Genomic DNA, 24,452 nt, shown 5'->3' with positions numbered 1-24,452 from the left:
AACCTGCCACCCTGCTCTGTTGGCCCACTCTGACTCTTTTTCTTTGTTCCCCACCCCCCCCCCCCCAAACCCCCACATCTTTATCCTAAGTTCCTTTTAACAATACTGTCTTTTGTTGACAGCTGCATCTCAGGTGAATTCCACTGCGGCAGCTGAGGCCCAGGAAATAAAAAAGAACATCTGCAGACTTAATCAGGAGGTAAAGTATGTGGGGAAACTCTTAAGTAATTCTTATTTTGTCATGGCTGAGTTGCCTGTTCTGAACGGTTCATTGTGCCATTGGAAATAGGGCATTTAGAAATCCAACGCTGATCCCCTTGTCACTACAAGTGGTACGGCATGAAAGTCTAAACCAGCAGCAGTAACATGATGCAAACTCGTCATCTAGATACAGCGTCAAGTCTTAACTTGTGGCTAGAGTAATAGGGAACACACATTGAGGGATTGTGGCAATTCCTGAAATTATCAGTAATCATGGGAAACTGCTGACTGGATAGTTTTCATCAACATCAGCAATTCCCGGATTCCAGTTCAGAGCTGTAGCAGTGAATGCCGTGGGAAGTATCTTGCACAATTTCTGGATGAGGCATTGTTCGTTTCTTCTGTCCATCTTCTACCTGCTCGCTTGAGGGTTTGGTAGCATGGAGGTAAAGTTACTGCACCAGCAATGCAGAGATGTAGTCATAATAAGACATGAGTTCAAATCCCACTGTGACAGCTGGAGAATTTAAAATCAAGTAATAAAATAAACTCAGAATAAAAAAAACTAGTCTCCATGGTGACCAAGAAACAGCCAGCTTGTTGTTAGAAACCTCTGGTGTTCCTTAATGCCCTTCGGGAAAGAAAATCTGCCATTTTACCCAAGCTGGTCTACATGTGACTCCAGACTCATTAATCCAGTTAAATACCTGATGAGATGGCCTAGTGAGCATGCCCTTCAGCCCTGAGGTCAGGTAGGGATGGACAATAAATGCCTGCTTGCCAGTGCCATCGGAATCCTATGAACAATTGTTAAAAAACTCTACAATCGACATTTTGCACCATTTTATAAACCCTATTTCTCTAAGGGGAATGCTGCCCATTGTCAACTTGTCTGTGGAAACCATGAAGACCCATGCTTAATTTCTGAACTTATTGGCAATTATGGGCACACTGATAAGTGGATAGATGAAGTTCACTAACATGAAACACTCCTGGATTCCCATACAGAGCTGCATTATGAAACACTGAAGGAAACTTCTGAAAGCTTGATACGCTGGGGCATGTCAACGTGAGGAAAGAGGATGTGCTGGAACTTCTGAAAAACATTAGGATAGATAAGTCAATGGGGCCGGATGGGGTATATCCAAGTTTATTACAGGAAGCGAGGGAAGAGAGTGCTGCGCCTTCGGCGATGATCTTTGCGTCCTCACTGGCCGCTTGAGTAGTGCCAGATGATTGGAGGGTGGCAAATGTTGTTCCTTTGTTTAAGAAGGGGAGTAGGGATAACCCTTGGAATTACAGACCAGTGAGTCTTACTTCAGTGATGGGCAAATTACTGGAGAAGATTCTTAGAGACAGAATTTATGGGCATTTAGAGAAGCATAGACTGATTAGGGACAGACAGCATGGCTTTGTGAGGGGCAGGTCATGCCTCACAAGCCTGACTGAATTCTTTGAGGATGTGACAAAGCACATTGCAGGGATCTGTTCTGGGACCACTGCTCTTTGTGATTTTTATAAATGATTTGGATGAGGATGTGGAAGAGTGGGTTAGTAAGTTTGCTGATGATACAAAGGTTGGTGGTGTTGTGGATAGTGTAGAAGGTTGCTGTACATTACAACAGGATATTGATAGAATGCAAACCTGGGCTGAGAAGTGGCAGATGGAGTTCAACCCGGATAAGTGTGAAGTGATACACTTCGGGAGATCAAATTTAAATGCAGAATACAAGGTTAATGGCAGGACTCTTAGCAGTGTGGAGGAACAGAGGGATCTTGGGGTCCACGTCCATAGTTCCCTCAAAGTTGCCGCGCAGGTCGATAGGGTTGTTAAGAAGGCATATGGTGTGTTGGCCTTTATTAGTTGGGGTATTGAGTTCATGAGCCACGAGGTGATGTTGCAGCTCTATAGAACTCTGGTTAGGCCACACTTGGAGTATTGTGTTCAGTTCAGGTCGCCTCATTACAGGAAGGATGTGGAAGCTTTAGAGAGGGCGCAGAGGAGATTTAACAGGATGCTACCTGGATTGGAGAGCATGTCTTATGAGGATAGGTTGAGTGAGCTAGGGCTTTTCTCTTTGGGGAGAAGGAGGATGAGAGGTGACTTGATAGGGGTGTACAAGATGATAAGAGACATAGATCGAGTGGACGGTCAGAGACTTTTTCCCAGTGCGACAATGGCTAACATGAAGGGGCATAATTTTAAAGTGACTGGAAGAAGATATAAGGGGGATGTCAGGGGTAAGTTTTTTCACACAGAGAGTGGTGGGTGCGTGGAACGCACTGCCGGCAGAGGTTGTGGGGGCAGATACATTAGGGACATTTAAGAGACTCTTATATAGACACATGATTGATACAGAAATGGAGGGCTATGTGGGAGGGAAGGGTTAGATAGATCTTAGAGCAGAATAAAATGTCGGCACAACATTGTGGGCTGAAGGGCCTGAACTGTGCCGTAATATTCTATGTTCTAAGCCATTAAGGATGAGAACATAAGATCTCAGAAATGGAAGCAGAGGCCATTGCACCCCTTGTACTTCCTCTGTCATTCAGTAAGATCATGTCTGATCTTTTACCTGATCCCTTGATTCCTTTAATATCTCTGTCTCGCATATACTCAGCAACCAGGTCTTCACAACGTTTTTGGGCAGTGAATTCTGAAAATTCACTACCCTCTGAGTGAAGAAATATCTTCTCATCTCATCCCTGAATGGCCCATCCCTTATTTTGAAACTGTGATCCCTGATTCAGGACACCCTAGTCTAGGGAAATATCAACTTTGCATCGATCTTCTTAAGTCTCTTAAGAATTTTAGATATTTCAATGAAATCACCTCTCATTCCTCAAAACTCAAGTCAATACAGTCTGTCCTGCATAATTATCCAACAAGCCTTAGGAATCAATGTGATGAAACTCCACTGCACGCCCCCTACCGCAGGTATTACGCTCCTGAGGTGGGGAGACCAGACAGTCTACAATATTCTATATGTGGTCTAATCAGGGCCCTATGCATTTGAAGCAAGATATCTGTTCTCTCGTACTCAAATCCTTTTATAATAAAGCCAACATACTCTGTCTTTCCAATTACTTGCTGAAGCTGCAAATTAATTTTCAATAATTTGTATACAAGGACACCCTGTTCCTTCTGAACACCAACACTTTTCAATCCCTCTACTTTTCTACACTTTCTGATGTAGTGAGACATTTTGGGGTTTCTTATCTTACCTATTGTTTTGTGTGTTAATTAAGTTAATTAGGTTCATCAGTGATGCCTTCCTTGGTTAGTCAAAGTCTTGGGACGACAGTAAAAAAGTACTTTTGGAAGAAGAAGGGAAGAAACTGGGCTATTCAGTTGGGGAATAATCAGCCTTTTATTGTAAGTCGAAATCTGTTCACAGGAAAACAACCGGATTTTCATGCTTCACCTGTTGTTGGATTTCACATACACCAGCCAATAAAGAATAACTGAAACGCCATCACTTTCCAGAGCTTAATCACTGTAAGGTTCATCAAACAGTCAGAAAGCATATCTTTCTCACCAATGCACAATTATTCTGCATATTTTATGTAGCATCAACCAGTGTTAGGTTCTTCTTTGTTCTACACTGTTGAACTTTTCAATATATAAATATTCATACTCCAGATAATCAATAACTCCAAAAGTTTGTCCACAACTGGAAATTAGCTTTAGTTTCAAAATAAAGCCATTAGAATAGGTTTCATGTATATAAGCACAAAACGCATATTAAACAAGAACTCTAACCAGGAAAAACTATGAATCATTGGAGGAAAAATACTGCAGATGTTGGAAATCCAACAAAAACTGAAAATGGTGGAAGCACTCAGCAGGTCAAGCAGCATCAGTGGGGAGAGAGTTTTGAGACTTTGCAGTGAATTATTGCTGAGAAATCCATCTCTTGTTGGTAATGACACAAAGTAGAATCAGTGCATTGTACTCTCTGTCTGAAATTCAGAAGCAGGGTACAATGCTATGATGCACCAATGTAACATTTACTGCTACCTGTTGGGAAATGAATCTCAAGGCAGAAAATATTTCTATCAACCAGAATAAATGGGTATACGCTAGCAGTTACCTTTACATTCCTATCTTTTAAGTTAAAAGTTATGACTTCAGGCACATAACACAGGCAACCCACATTATAGTTCTGAGGGAGTGCTGCATTGTCAGTGACATCTCCTTTCAGAGAAGACAAGAAACTGACACCCCTGGTTTGATAGATATTTGAGAAACATCCTTTGATGCAATTTAATAAAGAGATGGACAGTTTTTATCCTTCCACTGGCATTCCCTGTTCCTGGTCTCATCGCTGTTTTTGTGTTGCTCTGCGCCTGTCACTCTACAATAGCAGGTCAAAGCAGAAAATGTTCAAAACATTCCACACAGCAGGGAGCATCTGTGAAGAGGGAAATACAGTATAGTTAATGTTTCAGGTCAATAATTTTTCATTAGAACTCTCTTGGTTGGTTGGTTAAGGCAGAGGTTTGGTCTAGAACAATTTCTGTGTTGAACCATGCACGATCGAAAACAATTAATAGAGTTAAAGAGTGCAAAAATAAAAGTTGGTTTCATTTTCCAACGTTGTTATCTTTTTTTTATATAATGTCTTCTTACCAATTTACTCCTGAAGGCATTGACTCCTTGCTGGATACAGTTCCACAGGAACTAATCGAGCTCTACTACCTTATTCAGGTATGTTTGAGCACATATTGTAAATATCACCTGGCTCCTTTTTTTGATTCATTTATTGGATGTGGATTCTTTGGCTAAGCCAGCACTTATTTCCCATCCCGAATTAACATTGAACTGAGTTGCTTGTTGAGCCATGTCAAAGGATAGTTAAAAGTCAGTCCATTAAGCTGTGGGTTTGGAGACACAGGGTAAGGACAGCAGATTCCCTTCTCAAGAGAACACATGCAAACCTCATGAGGTTTTAATGACAATCTAGTGATTATGTGATCACTGATAGCTTTGTGTTTCATATTTAATTTACTGAATTTAAATTTCCCAGCTGACAAGATGGGATTTGAAGTCATATCTCTGGTTAGTGATCCAGCTCCTGGATAACTGGTTACCACTGGTTATGATATTACTACAGTACTTCAATCAATACACTATGGGGATCGTTGAGCCTGATTCTGATACAGTGCTCAGCTGATGATCACGTACCCAACAGTGATGAGGGTGGCCGTTTGTTTTGTTTCCACAGAATTAAATTTGTAGCATTTCCTTCTGTTTGCCTTGTTAGAGTCAGCTAATATTACACAGCTCAATGATCGACCTTATGTTATGCCTGGTCTACATGGTTTAGATATGGCATTAGATCAATTAACCTAACTAATGGTGGAGTCTACACTTCATCTTCGAGGATGCAACGCAAAAAGCTTCACTTTGCATAGATGGTTATTTTGCAAACTCTCACTCAAGGCATTCACAAGCATTTGCCCTAGAGCAATGCTCATTCATGACAATATGAACAGGCAGATTGCCTTAAAGGGAAAAGAAGATGAACAGAACTTAATGAGTAAGATTGCTTGAGTGTCTGGTTTATTGCACTAATTATACTTAACAATTTCACCCACACAGTAGAAGCAAGTTGAAAAGTTGACATTTTCCACTTATTTGATGGTAGCTTCATGTATGAAGTCCCATGGATAAATTATTAACAGCATTTACGCAGCAGAGCATGCCCTGGTTGGTGCTTCAGAATTCTACAAATATGTACAGAAATTATTAGTTTCAACATATGCTATTTTTTGTGTAGGGAGGAGATTATTCTCAGAAGTTTCTTAATGTTTTTGGACTATATCTCTATAGCCTACTCATACCAAATAAAAATCTAATTTATATGAAATAGCAGAGTGTTGCAGATTTATTATCCTATTCCACTAATTTTCTCTTCTCCATTTCCAATGACGTTCACTTCTTGCTGCAAAACAATCCCACAAGTACTGTTAATCCTCACTAATTTATTATTGGTCTTTAAGCCAAGAGCACGAGTATCATCATGCTATTATAGTTGAAACTGGTGCCGATTTGTGTTGCCATTTCTAACTTTTCCACATTGTTCTGGTCAAAAGTGCCAAATCACTCAAATAACCCTATCCTGGGAGAAGGGGGAACAGAATGCATCATGTGACCTGCAGACCTCAATTCTATTCCCCTGACAACCAGTCTCAGAACAACATGGACAACGTTTCTTAAAGCAGCCACATTTTCCAATCAGCCCACTCTCCCAGTTGCAGCACAGTACATGCAAGTCACTTAGTGACAAGAATACAAAGAAAACAAATTTAAATCAGTCGATACAGTGGCGTATCATCTCCTATATTCTGAATTTGTTGTGTGTTTTTTGTATTTGTGCAACACCATCGTTAAGGCTGAAATTGTATAATCTTAAATCTAGACATACTATTGCACTCTGTGGTAAATACATTTAGTACGGCCTTTATATCATTTTGATCAACTTTATTTTTTTGTTAAATTTGGATCTACGTTTTAATTTCTACAATAACAATTTGATACAGTATTTGAAATAAATGCAACAAAACCATTTAATCTGACAAGAACATGACTTGTTTATTTATTTGCAGATGAATAATCTGAATCAGGAGGTATCTTATCTCGCTAAGGAGCTTCATCATATGATGCACCTTCTTCAAAGGCAAATGTCTGCTCAGCAGTACACCCCTGCAATGGCCTATACCCCATATGGTGTCTCCATGGTTTCTTCTTCATCTCCTTCTACTGACAGCAGTGGGAATGAATGGCAACCAAGATGCTCACATTCTTTACAGCAACCTACTCTTCATATGCAGTCTGGACCATTTGCTGGAGCTCAACTCAACCGAAGCACACAAGCTCCGAGCTCGTGGAATTACAACAACCCTTCAACTGTGTGCTACCCTGGGAGTTCTGTGAGGGCAACAGTGTCATGCCAAAGGACAGCAGATGTGGAACTTCATCCAGTGCTGGACTGCTTCCATGCAGTCTCCAGTCCGGTGACGTCCTTTCATTATCAGGTGGCTATGGGAGATCAGAGGGAGAGCCCAGTAACTCTCACAGACATAAATCGAAACCTTACTCAGTCTGTGGCTGCCTCTCCAAACATTGCTCGGCCAGTCTCGCTGCCTGTGAGCAGTGGCTGCTCCATTGCTTCAACCTCCAAACCTGGACGACAAACACCAGTATCACAAAAGCCCAGCTTTTCAACATCACCAAGCCCTTGTCACTCTCTGTGTCTTCCTCCTAGTCCGCACACGTCTCCTCTGATCACAGCAAGTCCAGATCGATCTGTATCGAGAACTTCAGGTGCCAGGCAATCCAGTGAGAACTCTGTACATTCTGTCACCGTCTCTCCCTCCACCAGCCCGCTTATTTCCATCATTCCAATGCCTTACCAGTCTGAAAATGTCTCTCTAAACGTTGGTCAGTCCTACTCAGTGATTCCCAATCCCAATTGTAACATTTTTGGTTCACCAAGCTCCAATCAGTGTTTCCCCACCTCTGCAGTTACTGGCTTGAGCTCTATGGAGGATCTGATGGATCTGAACTCTAAAGGCACAAGTGACGAATGTATATCTTGAGATCAAGTAGTTTCGGAATTGATCCAGGGACTCGGAGAATACATTGCAAAGGAGCCATATGGTCTGGAGTAAAGTTCCTTAATCTTGTGTTACTCATATCTGTTGAACAAATGACATGTTTAGGGAAATGAGTTCTAAAGTGATTATTTGGGCTCACAAGTTGTTGAGTTTCAGGACTGGCTTTCCTTGGGCATGAAGCAATTTATACTGGGTTGCTTTCACCAAGATACGATTCAAAGGTAATGAAATGAATGACAGGGACAAAGAATCAGGAATATCAAATTGCAAATCCATCTGTTCTTTCCAAGTCCAACGTGTAATAGGACACAATGTTAGGCTATTGACAAGAGCAAATTGCATTTGAATAAGGAAGCATTTTGCAGAGATAATATTGCAACAACCTGAGAAATTAATTTACAGAATAGGTTCACAGAAGAAGGATTTAATTTCTTCTGATCTTGAACAGTACACTGAACCAGAAATATCTAAAGGAAAACTATTGGGTTTAAGGAAAAAGAAAGGCGCTTGAAGATGAACTGGTGCCACAGGGTTCGAAAAATGGGGCTATGAGGAAAGGTTGGATAAAGTTGCGTTTTCTTTGGAACAGAGGAGGCTGAGGAGAGACTTTAACTGAGCTGTATAAAATTCTGAGCGGCCGAGATGGAGTACAACGGGAGGACAGATTTCCATTAGCAGAGGTATCAAAATACAGGGATAGTAATTGGTAGAAGGATGAGAGGGGAATTGGGAAAAGAATTTTTCGCCTTGAAGGTGGAAGGGTCTGAGAGAGCAGCAGAGACTGAAACACTCACCACATTTAAGAAGTACTTAAAAGTGTACGTAAAGAGCTCTGACCTACAAGACTAGGAACCAAGTGCTGGGAAGTGGGATTACACTGGGTGGCTCTATTTGACCAGGAGGGGCTCATTTGACATGAGGGTCTGAATGGCCTTGTTCTGCATTGTAAATTTTCCATGATTCTCAGAACTGATGCGTCATTCAGTCGTAGGGTGGGGTCAGCAACAGGGCAGCCAGATGTTGTACCAAGAACACCCAGAGATAGAGAGGTGACAAGGGAGGATACACTGGGCTAAAGCACTCTTGTCATAGTTCAAAGTTGGTAGAGAATTGAGAACAGAGCATCTGCTTCTCTTAACCTGAAAATTGTACAGGTTAGCCAGAAAAAGAAAGATATAAAATGAGAGTTTCACATAACGTAAACACCTTTCTACAAGAGGTGAGCAGGCTAAAATCAGGAACATCTGAATCTCAGGGGTCGTGCATTAGTTTATTTGAACCCATATAATAAATAAAACCTGGTTAATATATTTTCCGTATCTTAACCTATTTTCAATGCATATTGGTTGCTGGTTTCTGCATTGGCTGGCATTCAGATACAGCCAGCCACTACAGATGGATCAGCCAAACCTTGCACATGCTGGTGAAGAATAGAAGAATAAGTCTGACTACATCCAAGAACCCAAGGTGGGAAGGCCGAGGAATGTCGGTGTCTATTTGACTTGAATATGTGGTGATCCAGAAATTCTGGCTCCGCATATTGGCCCATAAAATGGTCGGACTCCACCTCTAAACCAAAGGAACCACATAACATTTTCTGTATTCCCAGTCCATAGAACAATCAGGATACAACTACATTGAAAAATATCAAACACTGAAGAGGCAACAATGCAAAGCTTTCTTTCATGTTAAAGAAGACAATTGAATGTAAATTATGATGCATTTTTTAAATGTACCCAGCGTGTTTTATATGAGTTATATTAACCTTCCCATAAATGCAAAGACCGAGGGATCCTTCCCTTCAGACTGCAGGGATGAATAGCACATTGTCTCAATGTCATCATTCTACTTGCATGTCAGTATAGAGACTGATGTCTTGTTAAACTTCTAAATATTGTATTCTATACGAGGATATATTTATACTAAACCCTTTGAAGTTCAACTAGTGTTTATTGCTATAAACAGAAGGTTAAGAAGTCTACATTCCTATCTTGATAAATACATTTCCTTTGTGTTGGTTATTTCGCATCTAAATTAATTTACAATGAAAGCATTCTTGTTGTTTTGAACAAAGGGATTTTGTTAATGCTGTCAAACTGCAAAATAAAGTCTATGCTCGCTGGGTTAAAGGAGCCATCTTGTCAGTTTAGTAAGTTTATAGGGAGGCTAAATTCTGAGAAATGCCCATGTAATGGGCGAGTGATTCTGGTGCAGCCAAAATGCTGGCTCTAGATGGTCATATTGGTGATGGGCCAATGACTGGTTCACCCAATATCTTAGGTGGAATGGAAAGGGAGTGAACAGAGGGAACAGTGGCCAATGGCCACTGGTCAGGGCCAAAGGGTCACATTGGGGTTGGGAGTGGAGAAGTGTGATCTGCAAGCAAGGTCGGGTAGGTTGGAAATTAAGTGATTGGGGTGGGGATTGGGAGTTCCTGGAGATTAGTGACTGGATGGAGGGAAGGGTAAAGAGGTCAGGACTCCTGTTGTTGTCTGGGCCTCTGGAGATTAGGGATGAGTTCAGAGACTTCGGATCGTGGGGATATTGGGAGCAAGATCGGATGGTTGGGAAATGGACCTTGAGTGGTTGGAAGCAGGATCTGGTGGTCAGGGTAACAATAGTTGGGATTGATTTTAGGACTTGGGGAGAAAGAACCAGGGGCTGGGGATGGTGGGGGGAGGGGTGGGGGGGGGGGTGGGTGGGACAGTGCTGTGTTCAGAAGAGTTTTATTAAACAATCAGAGATCAGTGTGGGACTTGCCTCGATGGGATCCCGATCCACAGCTGCATTGGGAACATCTGTTTGGTCTTGATGAGTCCTATGATGACCATCCTAGCCCAGCTTCCCCAAAGTTGCTCCAAAAGGATCCACATTGCAAGTTTGAGAGAACAGATGCATTGTGTGTTCCATGGCATGATGTTAACCATGTAAAAGTGTACAGACTCACTATGAGCAACATCACAGGCAATTCATTGGTATTTGAATTAAGATGGACACTTAAGAAAATTGCATTATGGTTCAATGATCAACATCAGTAAAAGAAGCCAGGACAAAATGCTGAAACTGACAGAGGCATTGAACAAGATAAAATTATTGCAAGCAGAACAATGGAAGAGCTTGAGGCAGAGGTGACCTTTCTTTCATTCCATCAGCTGATGGGTAACGTGAGGAAATGGGAAAGAGTAAAAGAGAAAGGACTTGAGGAGATATAACATTCCAAGCCATACTTTGCACAATCGGACAAGGAGCTGGAGGTATCACAGGATGGGATAGACCAGGGATGGATGAGCAAGTGGAACAGGTACATCATAAACACAAGGCCTTAAGTAGGTAGTTAAGGAAAATTAGGATGGAATTTGAGAAGAATCTATATAAAAGAAAAGTGGATTAACAGATCTAGGAATGGGATGGGCAGACAGAGTAAAAACACTCCTCACATTGAACTGAAATAAAAACAGAAAACACAGGAAATACTCAGCAAGTCAGCAGCATCTAAGAAGAGGGAAACTGGGTTAACGTTTCAGGTTGATGACCTTTAATCAGAACTGAGAAAAAGTTAGAGATTAAGCATGTTTGAAGTTGTGGAGAGAGGGAAGAGAAAGGAAAGGTTTATGATCGGACAACAATGTGTCGGGGGTGGGGCGGGTGAAGTTTTGATCAAAAGCAAGAAGAAAAACAGAAAACAGATGAGGGTGAACAAGATAAAAGAGACAAATGTAAACTGTGTTGGAGAGGGCAGAGCTTCTTCAAGAAGAGCGTTCCTGTAATGGTGAAATCAATCATAATTGAAAAACAATCAACTGCAGAAGCTGGAAATCTGAAATTAAAAAAAAATACAGTGCAGGCACCCTCTGTGGGAAGAGGAGTTAATGTTTCAAGTAGACGGCCTTTCATTAGGATGATAAAAAATTTGAAATCAAGTATGTTTTCAGTTGCAAACAAATTGGAGGGTGGAAACAATAATAGGAATGTCTTATAGGCCGGAGACCAAGAGGGATTAAGTGGCTCAAATGGTGGTAGTGCCAGTTGAGAGAGGGTGGTGAAGATGATCTGTTTGGAAGAGATTCTATAGAACACGATGAATGAAAGCAGAAAAGAGAAAGAAAAAGAGAAAACAATGTGTTAGTTATTTTACATCCAGAATCATTTATATTTATACCCCTGATCCAATCCTTTCCACATACAGCCATGACACCTCTGATGCCTTCTGCCACTTTAAGAGTTTCCAGTCACCTAGACCCAAGCAGCTCACCTTTATCACTGACGCACCAAGGGCCTGTCATTACTTCCTTGACAGAAACCCAACCAGTTCCCATCCAAAAATAGACTCATTCCCCTGGCTGAGCTCATCTTCACATTGAACAACTTCTCCTTTAGCTCTTCTACTTCCTCCAAATCAGATGTGTAGTTATGGGAACTCCCAGGGGCCCAAGCTATGCCTGTTTTTTTTTCTTTTGTCAGCTGTTTGGAACAGTTTTTTTTCCAGTCCCACTCGGGCCATCTGTCTCAATTCTTTCTCGGGGCACATCGACGAGTCAATTGGTGCTGCTTCCTGTACTAATCAGAATCAGGTTTATTATCACTGACACATGTCATGAGATTTGTCGTTTTGCGGCAGTAGTACAGTGCATGACATAAAAATTTACTACAAGTCACAAAGATAAATAAATAAATAGTGCGTAAGAGGAATAACGAGGTAGTGTTCATGGACCATTCAGAAATTTGATGGTAGAGGGGAAGAAGCTGTTCCTAAAATGTTGAGTGTGGGTCATCAGGCTCCTGTACCTCCTCCCCGATGGTAGTAACAAGAAAAGGGCATGTCCCAGATGTTGAGGGTCCTTAATGATGGATGCCGCCCTCTTGAAGATGTCCTCGATGGTGGAGCTGGCCGAGTCTACAACCCTCTGCAGCATCTTGTGATCCTGCACAATGGAGCCTCCATACCAGGCAGTGATGCAGCCAGTCAGAATGCTCTCCACCATACATCTGTAGAAATTTGCAAGAGTCTTTGGTGATATACCAAATCTCCTCAAACTCCTAATGAAATCGAGCCTAATGAAGAGCTTGAAAATCTCATTACCCTTGTTGCCAATTTCCATTGTGTTCTCACCTTCATGTGGTCCAAGTGACCATCCCTTTCCCTTTCTGGACCTCTCTACCTCCATCTTAGGGCTAGCAACAAAAAGCCATTGCAAGCCTACGTACTCCCACAGCTATCTCATCTGTACTTCTTTCTACCCTGCCTTTTGTAAGACTTCATTCTATTTTCCCAATTCCTCCATCTCCGTCAGACCCGCTCCAATGACTAGACCTTCCACATCACCGTTTCTGTGACTTTTTCTTTTTCCTGAACTGTGACGTCCCCTCCACCACAGCCGACAGAGTCCTTGACTGCATCTCATCCATTTTCTACATCTCTGCTCTCAACCCCTCTCCGGGAGGGAGCAAGGATAGAGCCCCCTGGTCTTCACCTTCCACCCCACCAACCTCCACATCCAACAGATCATCCTTCATGATTTCCACCATCACACACATATTCACCTCCCCTTTACTTTTGAAGGGAACCATTCCTTTCATGATTCTCTCTTCTGTCCCTTCCAACACTTTCCCATACAACTGCAGGAGATGCTATATCTGTCCTTTTACCTCTTCCCTTCCCACCATCCAGGGACCCAAACAATCCACCCAACCGAAGCAGCAAGCCACTTGCACTTCTTCCAATCTAGAGTTCTGTATTTGGTGTTCATGCTGTGACCTCCACAAAGTGGCAATCCAAATGTTTGCTTTGTGGAGCACCTGCATTCAGTCCACAGGGGCAACTCAGATCTCCCTGCTGCCTGCCACTTTAATTCTCCATCCCATACCTTTGTCTGTGGCCTCCTGTACTGTCATTCTGATGTCTGATGTATCCTGGAGGAACGACACCTGATCTTCTGTCAGGGCATGTTGCAGCATTCTGGACTCGGAATCCACTCTTACAGCTTCAGTTAACTCGCTTTCTCCGTCTGGGTCAGAACTGGCCATTTCTGCTGAAAGTCATCCATCTGTAGTGAGTCAGTTTTCCTCTCTCCATTAGCACAGGCTGACCTGCTGGGCATGTCCTACAGCCCCACATTTCACACCTCTTTGCATTGCCTTGTCCATGTTCTCACTTTCTAACTGCTTTTGATGCATTTCATTCTTCCTCCAACTGCTCCATTGACCATCAACCGGATGACCACACAACTTATTCCCACAGCAACCCTGGTCTCACCCTACCACAGGTACTCCCTTTGTTCTACCCATCCCTCCCCCACCTTCTCTGTAACTTGAAACCAACGTGTTTTCTCTCTTTCCTGGTTCTGACGGAGTTGAAATGCTGACTGTTCCCCTTTCCACAGATGCTGCCTGACCTGCTGAGTGTTTCGAACATGTTCTGCTTTTATTTCAAGTTTCCAGCATCGGAAGCTGTTTGATTTTCATTTTTATATCTAAATCCTTCTTGTTAAACTGGTTGTACTACAAGGCATGCTTCCCCATTATAATTTCCATGTATTTCTGTATAGCCTTGACAGGGACCGTGATGAAAGCAGCAGATAGGCAGTGGGAGAGTTGGAACACAACATTGTCATAGAAACACAAAAATTCACAGAGAGGATCTGGGAGGCAGGTTGAATGCTCATGGAGAACAGCCAAGAAATGTTACCTTTTTGCATTATTGGCCACAAATGTTCCAAATGCAAACTCTCACAATAGGTTCTTGATAAATTTCCAGCAACAGATAGTGTTAATAAGGTGTTAGCAATCATGCCATTGTACAAACTCCATTTAGAGCCTGCTTTGTCCTGCAAGATTCTTCCCTAAATGACAATTCCTTTTAATTGCTGCTTCTGTGTTTTACAATTTAAGTATTGTCCTTTTCATAATTACAATTTAGGTGACTGGAATAAATCTGTGATTTATTTCAATTAGTATTTATAGCCAAACAGTCCACTTATCTTGAATTAACTAATTAATGGGCATTAGTTGGATGATTATTATGGCTACAGGGAACATGCATTGCTACCAGACCTCCTTCCTGTAGTTCAAACATGCATTGAAAATTACAGAACAATAAACTGACCACAAATTGTTCTTTTTGGTATTTGGTATTGATTTATTATTGTCACTTGTACCGAGGTACAGTGAAAAACTTGTCTTGCATACCGATCGTACAGGTCAATTCATTACACAGTGCAGTTACATTGAGTTAGTACAGAGTGCATTGAGGTAGTGCAGGTAAAAACAATAACAGTACAGAGTAAAGTGTCACAGCTACAGAGGAAGTGCAGTGCAGGTAGACAATAAGGTGCAAGGTCACAACAAGATAGATTGTGAGGTCAGAGTCCAACTCATTGTATAAGGGAATCGTTCAACAGCCTTATCACAGTGGGTTAGAAGTTGTCCTTGAGCCTGGTGGTATGAGCACTGGGCTACCGGAAAGGAATCATTAGTTCCAGAGCTCTGAAGTTTGTCATCTTGATATGGACAACGGTGCTGATTTTTTTTAAAAAGAAACTGCTTCCCTACCATAGCAAAATGAGTGGTAAAGGGCCCATTTTCTATCCATGCTAAATGTTGTTGCATGTTGGCTTTTCCCAGAGAAGGTTAATGCATTAGCACAATGGCAATCCAGGAATCCCTCTACTCATTGAAGTACAGGCAGTCCTCAGGTTACAGCAGGGTTCTGCTCCTGAGAACCGTTAGCAAGTCGGAAATAAGCAAAAACAGCGTGTGAGAGAGGATCGGAGAAACAGTGGTGTCAGGAGAGCAAACAGATGCGGGAAGAGCAGCTGCCAGCCGGCCTCACTGACTCAGTGAGTGAGCGAGTGAGGTAGTGTAGCGGTTAGTGTAACACTATTACAGCGCCAGCGACCCAGGTTCAATTCCGGCCACTGTCTGTAAGGAGTTTGTACGTTCTCCCCGTGTCTGCGTGGGTTTCCTCCGGGTGCTCCGGTTTCCTCCCACGTTCCAAAGACGTACAAGTTAGGAAGTTATGGGCGTGCTATGTTGGCGCCGGAAGTGTGGCGACACTTGCGGGCTGCCCCCCAGAACACTCTATGCAAAAGATGCATTTCACTGTGTGTTTCGATGTACACGCGACTAATAAAGAAATCTTATCAGCGCTCCTGGCTCTGCTCGGATCCACCCAGCTCCCGATTGGTGTGGATCAGGGATGGGGGGTGGAAGAAGGAGAAGTCACTTGGAAACACTCTGTTCTCACCCAGCCAAAGATGCCTGCACCCCCGCAGCAGCCAGCAAACCCACCCCCATCCATCCCAGAGCTCTCCCAGATGCTTGTTCGTATGTACAGGGTGCCCATAAGTCGAGCGTTTGTAACCTGGGGAGGAACTGTATGTGCAGAACTATAAAACCATTGCAACTGGGGATTGGATAACAGGTCCACAGTAAAAGGGGCAGAGTTGTGCGCGGAGCTTGTATGATTTTTGGAGATGAATACCCACCAATCACAACGATAGTAATTCCCCCCCACCCCTTCGGTTTTCCCTTATCCCTCTGGCCCCTTTACCCCTTCTCTTTCCCCTCACTGACCCTCACAACCTGCTCCTCACCCACACCTTCCTCCCTCTGGATCCCCATCTCCTTCCCTTTATTCCATGGTCTACTGTCCTCTGCTATCAGATTCCATCTTGTTCAGCCCTTTACTTCTTCCACCTGTCAGCTCCCGGCTTCTCGCATTATATCCCACTTCCCCCCCCTCCCTACCTACCCCTCACCTGGATTCACCCATCACCCGCTAGCTCGTGCTCCTTCTCCCTCCCTTTTTATTCTGGCTTCTGCCCTCTTCTTTTCCAGTCCTGATGAAGGGTCTGAGCCTGAAACGTCGACCGTTCATTTCCCTCCACAGATGCTGCCTGACCCACTGAGTTCCTCCAGCATTTTGTGCCAGTTGCAACTAAAGTAATTCTCCTTTATTCCAGTTCCATTAGTTATATTGGACAGAATATGGTGCGTTAACAAATCATATCCTTTCTAAAATTCCATCCGTAATCTTCAGCCCTTCATTCGCTTTTGTACATCGATGGAGTGCTGTGATCCGTAGAACAGGATATCATCCCACAGGGAGTCAATCACAGAGGTGAGTCCAGTCAGAAAACAGTGGTCACAGAATTGGGATACAAAAACTGGGGATGCTGCACGAGAATCAGAGAAGTGAAACAGCAGGAGTTTTACTTCAAAGCACTGAGGATGCAAGGAGAAAAATGAAGGGTGACACGGTGTCATATTTGGTCATGTTAAATGCCAAGTGGAATGTTTGCATTGTAACGCTTGATAAATATGGATTCTAAAAATAGATACACGATGTTCTTCATAACACAACAGGCTATTCAAGTTTGGTAATAAACACTACAATGTACAACACTGCAAGTAAGAGAGACCTGGAAAATGTAGTGACTGCAAAGGCTGATTAAAGCAATGTAATATGAGCAAGCCGCACCAATGAAGCACCCGAGCCATGTGTTATCCTAGCTGGAGCAGGGCATTATTTTTTGGAGGGGCAAATTAAATTCACACACGAATACATGTAAATCCTTCACAGGTGAAGGGTGTGTCCCCATCGCCCTGTAATCCCCACCTTTTCATGTCCCAGTTGCTGGGCTGGTGTGGGGGGGGGGGGGGGGGGGCGGGGGGGGGTGGGTTTGTCAATTAGATTGAGGATCGATAATGGATAGTCCTGAGAATACCAGCTGTAGGTAAATGTGGGCAGTGGGATGGTGGAACAGGGCAGTGAATAAAAGGTTAAAGGTGGCACCAACCCAAAGCTAAATTGATGGACCGAATGGCCTCTTTTGTGCCATTACAATTCCATGAAAAGCTTCCGTTCTCTAGCAACACTACAAGTAAACATGGTTTGTGAAGTAAGTCCAAGCAGGCTTCATTCCTCCAGTTAAATCCTGCTTCAGTGTCAGTACAGTACACTTTTGTTCAAGTGATTTTTTTAAAATTTAATTTACAGCGTGGTAACAGGCCCTTCCGGCCCAACGAGTCCACACCACCCATTTTAAACCCAAATTAACCTATCCGTCCGTCTTTGCAATTTGGGAGGAAACCGGAGCACCCGGAGGAAACCCACGCAGACACGGGAGAACGTACAAACTCCTTACAGACAGCGACGGGAATCAAACCCCAATTGCTGGCGCTATAATAGCATCGCACTAACCACTACGCTACCGTGCCGCCCCCAAATTCAAAATGAGCATTCATGGTCACTGTGCACTGCCAACATCTTCCATCTTAGAAATCATTAAACACTTGGGGAATCAGGATCAAAGATCCAAGGTTTGCCACCCATACAAAAAGAGCAACAAAATTTTCATAATTCTGCTATCCAACTCTTCAGAAATCCCAATAGTTCAGCATCTGGCCCACTGGATGATGTCTGCCACACTTCCTTCCCCACTCACTGGGGCCCCAGTTCCCACACTCCCTATCAACTTATCTAGTTCACTGGAAAGTGTGTTATAACATCTTAAATCAAAAAAAAGCAAATTAAAGGTGTGGCATATTAATAGAGTAACATCCAATATTACACAAAGGGTGGTAGGTCCCTGGAACACACTGTCAGGGGAGGTGGGTGGTGGAAGAGATATGACAGCAACATTTAAGAAGCATTTAGAAGCACATGAGCAGGCAGGGAATGGAGGGATATAGAGCACGCACAGGGAGATGTGCAGTTTAAATTGGCATCATGGTCAGCACAGACACTGTGGGCCAAAGGGCCTGTTCCTACACTGTACTGTTCTATGTTCAATAGTCCAGAAAATCTGGCCATCCGCTATCACCAAAATCCTGGGCATGGAGGATTATTGGAGTTTTACTGTAATTGGTTCTTTTGGGGAAATAAAGATAGCTTTTTAAACATGAATGTTGCTCTACTTTATAGAAGTTCTAGCCTCCCGCATTTGTGTAAGAACAGATTAGTGGGAATCCACTAGATGAAGACAGCACTAAGGGCGATTACTGCATCATTTATATACCCCAGGATTCCCTTTAATAATAAATTATTGGAGGCTTCCTGATCCTTTTTAAATTTTGTCATACAGTGGAGTGCTGGCAATCTGAAGGTGGATCCCAGGACTTTTTTTTGTCCTCCTCTCTTCCAGATATCAACCAATGACAAAGTCAGAGAACCAGTCTGAGTGGAACATGGACAGAAAGAAAGCCTTGGCTTAGGGAAAAGGGAAAATTTGACCATGAAATGTTTGGTTGAAAAATTCCTGTCCATGCAGCCCACTAATTTCTAAAAATATTTAGACTCCTTTTAAATTTGTTCAGTTTTGTTTAGATCAATCAATTTTTTTTAAAAAATCAAATAGTGCCATCAAATCAGGGACCTCTATATTCAATAATTCTGATAGTTTGAAAAGCAAATGAAATCTGCAAATGCTGGAAGTCTGAAACAAAAAGTAGAAAATGGTGGAATGAAGGGTCTTCAACCTGAAATGTTAACTCTGTTTCTCATTCCACAGATGCTGCCTGACCTGCTGAGTGTTTCCAGTATTTTCTGTTTCATTCCAATAGTCTCCCACCTGGCTTCCTGTTTTCCAACTGTGGATTTTATTTTTATCTTCAACAATGCCACTTGTATCCTAACCTCCAGAAAATATAGATCACCCAATGTCCCTTCGCTTGCTGCCCAACTTTGACTCTAGTCAACCAACGCCTCTCGTTGGTTGGCATGGACATGATGTGTTGAAAGGCCCTCTTTCTGTCCTGTTTGGCTGCATGGCTCCAGCAACGAAAGTTCTCAGTATGTCTTCAAACTTTCTTATGATTCTGTCCCTCCCCATCACTGTAACCTCCTCTAACCCAACAGTCCTCTGCAATTGCTTCATCCTTTTAGGGCGGCACAGTAGTGTAGCAGTTAGTGTAATGCTATTACAGCCAGCGCCAGCGACCCAGGTTCAATTTTGCCGCTGTCTGTAAGGAGCTTGTACCTTCTCCCCACATCTGCGTGGGTTTCCTCTGGGTGCCCTGGTTTCCTCCCACATTCTGAAGACATGCAGGTTAGGAGCTGTTGGCATGCTATGTTGGTGCTGGAAGAGTGGCGACACTTGCAGGCTACCCCCAGCACATTCTCAGTAACACAAAAAGATGCATTTCACTGTGTGTTTTGATGTACATGTGACTAATATCTATATTGCTACAGGCAGCTGTTCCTTAAGCAGCCTAGCCAACTAACTGTGGAAGTCTTTTGCTAAACTTCTCCCTCTCCTCCTTTCTCACTCTCTAAAACTACTGCCTCTTTGACCAAGCCTCCTGATGTGAATCTGTCAATTATTTTCAAAATTATTATTATTTTCTTCCAATATTAAAGGCACTTACTTTACAAGTGAAGGTTTCGGGAGCAGATGTGATAATGTGTTTATTCTGCATTGTTATGACTTTGAGACTTGATTATATTGATCTGTAGTTGCATTCATGGATTTCAATCCAAATTTCTCCTTTTTACATGGGGCACTGCAAAGATGCTTATTTCATCAGCACAACCACTTGATTACCTTTACACTTCTTTCAGGTAAATGAATTAAGACTTGGTATCTGCATATTGCTGATGGCATATAAAATGGAAATGAACAATATTAGAACATGGAACAGCACAGCACAGGAACAGGCCCTCCTGCCCATGACGTCTGCGCTGAACACAATGCTAAATTAAACTAAATCTCTTCTTCCTGCACATGGTCCATCCATTCCCTGCATATTCATATGTCTATCTAAAACAGAGATAATTAGCACTGAGGAACTGCCATGCGTAGGACAAATGGAAGCCTCACTGAACGATTACAGAAAGATAGTACCAGCGCATATATGGTTTTGGAAGCAATTTTTTTATCATTACAAGAGAATGCTTGGTGAAAACTGATTTAATATAAAATTGAAGTAAAATATAAAATGCTAGAAATGCATGCCAATTATGATAAATTATCAGCTTCCACTTCCCTCTCCATGGATGCTGCCTGACCGGCTGAGTATTCCCAGTATTTTCTGCTTTGGTATTGGAGAGCTTTCTTTTTGAAAAGCATCAACATCAAAACCACTCACAACAAGCATAACGGGAGCAACATTTACATATTCCGCATCCTATCCTAATTCACTGTAATCACAAAGTTTGAACACCCCCCCCGTCCCACCCCATCATCCCCACCCACCCCCATCCTACCTCAACAACTTTGTTTTCTAAATTAGGCATCGCTGAATCACACCAGTAGTTTGATAACAAATTATGGGAGGTGTTCTGTGGTAGATCTGTACCATTAGGAACTGGATTGAGACAGCTCAATGACATTTAGACTTGTCACACCTATTAAATGGCAGATATTTTTATCCCTTCTTTTTGGCCTGTTTCCCTCCCGTTTTCCCACATAAACATTTCTTCTGTTACTCATCTACACCCAAGACAGAAAGGTCATCAACTGAACATTAAGATAAATTATTTCCAACCCTCCCCTGAAGAGATGATTTTGTGCTGTCATCAGCTTATTGAGGGGAGGATGCTGCAGTTCCAACATCCCCCTATAATTGTATGACAAGCACTGGCACAGCTGATGAGCTGACAAAAACAGAAGTACTCAAGTCAGGAAAAAACAGGCCAAAGGTCAGACCTGTGCCACTAAATAAATGGTTGTAGGTGCAATGACTCACTAAAATCTGTTAAAAATAAGACGCAACCTGTAAACAAACGAGGAAAGAAACAAAGGCGAATTTATATAATGCCTTTCATATCCCCATCAGGACGTTCAAAAGAACTTTACATCCAGTGAAGTATTTGTGATGTGTAGCTACTGTTCTAACTTAGGAAACGTGACAGCCACTCATACACAGAAAGCTCCCACAAGCAGCAATATGATAATGCCAGATAATCTGTTTTATTAATGTCAAATTCTGGATAAGTAAAGGCCGGGGAACCAAAGAAAACTTTCCCACTCTTGTTCCAAAATAGTGTTGAGGGGACTCATTTTAACCTCTCATCCAAAAGGTAGTGCCTCCAATAGTGCAACACCTGAACTTTCAATATTATGACTCAGGTAAAAGTGCAATGCATTGGAGAACTAGAGCAAGAAATAAGTCGATTAAAAAAGAAAGGGAGGAAAAGATGTAAAGACGTTTGGACATTAAAGGAATCAAGGAATATGGGGTTGGGCAGGAAAGTGGCACTGAAGTGAAAGATCAGCCATGATCTTATTTAACGGTGGAGCAAGGACAAAAGTTGAATGACCTACTTCTGTATCTATAGTTTTTCATTTTCTTATGGTAAAGTAAAATAGGAAATTAACTGCAAATTGTATTAAGGATACAGAATCACAATGGTTACATTGCTGGGCTGGTATCTGGAAGTCTGGACTATTGATCTATATAAATGGAATTTAAATTCGACCAATATAGCTGAGAATATTTTATTCAAATGATTAAGTAAAGCCCGAACTTAAGAAAACAACAATTATGAACCTATCAGATTATTGTTTAAAAAAGGGCATTAATATTCTTTTAGGGAAGAAAACCAACCATCCCAAACTAATCTGGTTTATTTATGACACCAGGCCAACATTAGAGTCTTAACATCCCATTGAAATGGCCAAGTAAACCATTCAGATGGAGGATAAATGCTGGCCTTGACAGCACAGTCCATACTCTTTGGGCAATAAAAAAAAAGATTAGTACAACAGATCTATTGAGCCAATATACTGTGCATGGTGTTTTCAGATCATCACCAGTATTCTCTCTTATATTTAGTGAAATATTTTTTAATTTAGTGGAAGTTAGGTTTATCACCAAAATAAGCATGTTGAATAATGCTCTCTAAAGGGCAACAATTATAACTACTAAAGCTAACTTAAAAACTATACCAGACAAATTTATTAGATTCATTGGTGGCATATTTCAGTTTCTTAGTAAATGAAATGTTTTGTAATGTAAAAAAACAATGAAAATGTGTGTGATTTGAAGAGTGTAACAATGCAAATTCATAATGTCAAGTGGAGGAATGGCCAATTTTTTGACTGAGCATTTTGAGACATAGTCCAGTGGAACTGATCTTTTAAAATTCATTTTTTCAGGATTGGGCAGTGCTAACTGCTCTCAAGCTGAGTGACTCAATAAGCATTTTATGATTTATTTAAGGGTCGGGTCTGATGTTACATTTGAAAAACACGTGTTCATGAGTTTTGGCATAACATTAAAAAAACTACAGGTGTTGGAAATCTGGAAAGAAAACAGGAAATGCTTGAAACACTCAATAGGTCCGGCGGCATCTGTGGAGAGAGAAACAGAGTTAATGTTTCTGGGCAGTGACTTGCTGACTTACGTCCAGTATTTCCCATTTTTATTTTTTGTATAACTCGTTCACATTTCAAGATTCTCACGTTGTCTGTAGGTGCTCGTTATTCCATTTTTGCCCAGGTGCTAGTGATATAATTCATGAAAATCTAACCGTTTAGATTAAAACAAAGGTTACTCATCTCAAACACTAAAAGCTACAAGCTTTTAGTATAACAAGTGCTGCTTTCATCTTATCATATTTCCTATTAAACAAAATAAAAGCTTGAATTTACATAAAAATTAAACAGAAAATCCTTGAAGTACTCAGCAGTTCATTCATACCAAGATAAGTAGCAGTAGTATGTCATTCAGCTCCTTGATCCTGCTCTGCCATTTAATAAAATCACAGCTGATCCGATTGTCCCTCTGGTCCCCAGTAACCCTCCCCCACCCTGTTTCTCAAGTACTTGCCCTCCTCTCCCTTAAGAATATACAAAACTCTGTCCCGAGGAAGAGGTTTCCAAAGACTCTCCTTAAATAGTGAATCTTGCACTAATGACACTCAGATCCCTCTATATCTCAGAGCTCTGCAATCTCTCACCATTTAGATAATATGCCACTTCGTTCTGTCTGCGAAAGTGGACAATTTCCCACATTAAACTCCATATGCCAGTCCTTTCCCCACTCATTTAATATCTCTTTGTAGCCTCCTTACACCCTCATCACCTTACTTTCTGGCCTATTTTGTCTCATCGGCAGACTTGGCAACTGCATTTTCATTGCCTCATCCAAGTCATTTAGATGAATTGTAAAATGTTGATGCCCAAGCATTAATCCCCATGCCACATCACTCACTATATCTTGCCCAACAAGAAAAATACTTGCTCTGTGTTTTCTGTAAGGCAGCTGAACTTCCATCCCCGTCAATATGTTACCTCCTGCAACATGAAATAAATTTTTCAAAATAAATTTTGATGCTACACCTTATCAAATGCCTTCCGAAAATTTCAGTGCATCCACTGCTTCCCCTTTAACCACAGCACATGTCATTTCTTCAAAGAACTCCAAAAATCTAATTGAAAGTATTTTGCCATTCATAAAACCGCGTTGACTTTGCCTGATTAACTTTAATTTTACTAACCGCCCTGCTACAAGTTCTTTAATATTGGCACTGGCAACATCTGTGGAGACAGCACGGGAATTTATGTTTCAGGTTAATGACCTATCTTCAGAACAGGAAAAGTTAAAGATCATGGAATCATAGAATGGTTACAACAAGGGAGGAGATCATTCAGAATACATGCTGGCTCTTCGCAAAAATCTAGTGA

The 24,452-nt window shown here is 41.9% G+C and overlaps 1 protein-coding gene across 1 annotated transcript in view; it reads left to right on the top strand.

The window, feature by feature from the left end:
* Positions 1 to 24,452, top strand: part of kcnh4b (potassium voltage-gated channel, subfamily H (eag-related), member 4b) — a 192,904-nt gene that overhangs the window by 143,234 nt on the left and 25,218 nt on the right. The window contains exons 16-17 of the mRNA XM_052038383.1: positions 123 to 199; positions 6,814 to 7,353. Coding sequence (XP_051894343.1) covers positions 123 to 199; positions 6,814 to 7,353 — 617 coding nt within the window. The remainder of the gene's footprint in view (positions 1 to 122; positions 200 to 6,813; positions 7,354 to 24,452) is intronic.

This window comes from Pristis pectinata, chromosome 25, assembly GCF_009764475.1.
Source record: "Pristis pectinata isolate sPriPec2 chromosome 25, sPriPec2.1.pri, whole genome shotgun sequence".
Classification (NCBI taxonomy): domain Eukaryota; kingdom Metazoa; phylum Chordata; class Chondrichthyes; order Rhinopristiformes; family Pristidae; genus Pristis; species Pristis pectinata.
Note: the sequence above shows the minus strand (reverse complement) of the source record. Positions and strands in the feature narration are given on the sequence as shown.